This window comes from Austrofundulus limnaeus, unplaced genomic scaffold, assembly GCF_001266775.1.
Source record: "Austrofundulus limnaeus strain Quisiro unplaced genomic scaffold, Austrofundulus_limnaeus-1.0 Scaffold505, whole genome shotgun sequence".
Taxonomy (NCBI): Eukaryota; Metazoa; Chordata; class Actinopteri; order Cyprinodontiformes; family Rivulidae; genus Austrofundulus; species Austrofundulus limnaeus.
The window spans coordinates 268,808-270,914 of NW_013952907.1; the positions used below are offsets into that span (position 1 = coordinate 268,808).

General features: G+C 36.2%; 1 protein-coding gene across 3 annotated transcripts in view; it reads right to left on the minus strand.

The window, feature by feature from the left end:
• The window catches only part of ptprz1a (protein tyrosine phosphatase receptor type Z1a), a 98,557-nt gene that overhangs the window by 29,241 nt on the left and 67,209 nt on the right, over nt 1-2,107 (minus strand). For all 3 annotated transcript variants that reach the window (XM_014025855.1, XM_014025854.1, XM_014025856.1), the window contains 2 exons: nt 876-964; nt 573-658 (listed from right to left, as the gene is read on the minus strand). In XM_014025855.1, coding sequence (XP_013881309.1) covers nt 573-658; nt 876-964 — 175 coding nt within the window. The remainder of the gene's footprint in view (nt 1-572; nt 659-875; nt 965-2,107) is intronic.

Genomic DNA, 2,107 nt, shown 5'->3' on the forward strand with positions numbered 1-2,107 from the left:
CCTTTAAAACTTATAAATTATTTTAAAAATTATTTATTATTTATTTTTGTAAGGGTGTCAAACTAAAGGTAATAGCTGGAGGAAGTTGTCTGACACACTAGTTTTCAAAATAAAAGCCCCCAGTAGCATCTGGGAATGTTTAAAAGCAGAAAGTGCACACTTTTGCCCATCAGTGGAACAAAGAATGTTAAGGGGTTAGAGTTTTATGGCAGCAACACATTTAAAAACAATAAAAGAGGAGTGTAAAACAAAAATCTGTCCGCTAACTCAAAAAAAGTAGTTTTCTAACATAGTTTTATGAAATCAAGCAAATCTTTGCATTCTGCTTTTTGTTTACATTTTACACACAACTGAACTTTATCTAAACTGGAGAAGTTTGTTGCTGTTTTTATGGATAAATAATGGTTTGTCAGCTACTTTCACACCATGATTCAGATACAGTATCTATCAAAGTGATGTCACATCATCCTCACAGGACAGCAGAAAGCACACAGACACGACGCCATGCACAGAAACAACAGCTGATTGATTATTAACAGGAGGCAGAAATGCAGAAAAGTTTCTGTTTTCACCTCAAACTCCTGCTGGAAGCCCCGAGAGCTGTGAAGCTCAGCAACATGTTGGACAAAGTCTGTCAGTGGTCGAGCTGATTGGTCATCTGGAAATGTCAAACATGCCGTTAATAACAGTCAGATGCATTTGTTCTTGTCAAACACATCAGATGTTTTGTGTGTTTTATTTTGAACAAAACAAACTCTAATGCTAGTAAGATTAAAATAAATAAACTTCAATAAAATCAGGACTTTGTTCAGAAGGTTTTGGGGAAAGGAAAAGAAAAAAGAAGAAGGAAAAAAATGTATTTTCATATTTTTTACCAAATGACAGCGTGGAGGTGGGCGGAGCCACGATAACTCTGGAAGATGAGATGCCGTCGATGTAGAAGTGAGCCGTCTGGAAACACAACCTGCGCTCAAATGAATTAAAGCAGATTTTACTTCACTTTTTCATTTTGTCTGTTAATACATAAAGAATGTTTACACACAGTTATAAAATGCCAAGTTTCTCTGACGGTGAAAAAATTAACTCAAAACTTTTCTGACAAATATTTTAAACAACTCAACTGAAAACAAAAACAGTTGTGGGAAAGATATCAAACGATAAAAAGATATAATAAGCTGGTCGAGTGTTCACCTCACACTAATAAATAATCGAAGCCCTTTGATTTAATTTCAGCTTTAAATCTCAGGAACACACCTGCTTTCAATTAATGCGCCCCTGAAATCACTTTTAGTGGGAGTTTCCTAATTTTTCTTTCAAAGGAAGCCATATCTGAGCCTAAATGTTTTTCTTTCTAAGATTTGTAGATGTTGTTTTATCTCTTCAGAACGTGGAGGAACATTAGTTCCTGTGTTCCATCTATTGCTGAGAAATGCTGTGTAACCTTTGTTAGACTCCTTGGATCTGAGTAACTGTGAGGAAGCTCCCACTAAAACTGATTACAGGACGATCAGAGGCATATTCATTGAAAGCAGGTGTTTCAAATCACTCTCACTATGACTGGTTCAGATTTTTTACTATCAGCAGCTAATTAAATGAGTTTTAACTAATTCTAAAATTTCATCAGGACTCCAGCTCTCCTCAACTGACCAGGTTCTGAATATAAACCTTAATATATAATGGTTGCCCCGACCCCAACCCTGGCAATGAAACACTTTCATTCATAGTCATCTCCTTCCACAGAACGCTATATTTTAAATCCAGTTAAAAAACATAATTAAAACAGTAAAATAACTATTTCACAAATATTGAAACCAATCCATCAAACACCAGCAAGCCTCAAAACCATCACCCAACCTTGGCCCTCCACCACAACATAGACTTAAATATAAAGATCACTAGACTGAGTCCTGCCCATCCTGTCCACTGGTAGTATCTGTGACAGCATGGAGGAGCAGAAACAGACCAAACAGGACAACAGCTCACAGCCTCCATAGAAACTAATAGATAAACAGCAGCTGAACCAGATCTGTTTCACAGATTATTGGTCATGTTTTTACAATAAATTAATAATTACAGTGGTTTGCAAAAGTATTCATACCCCTTGAAC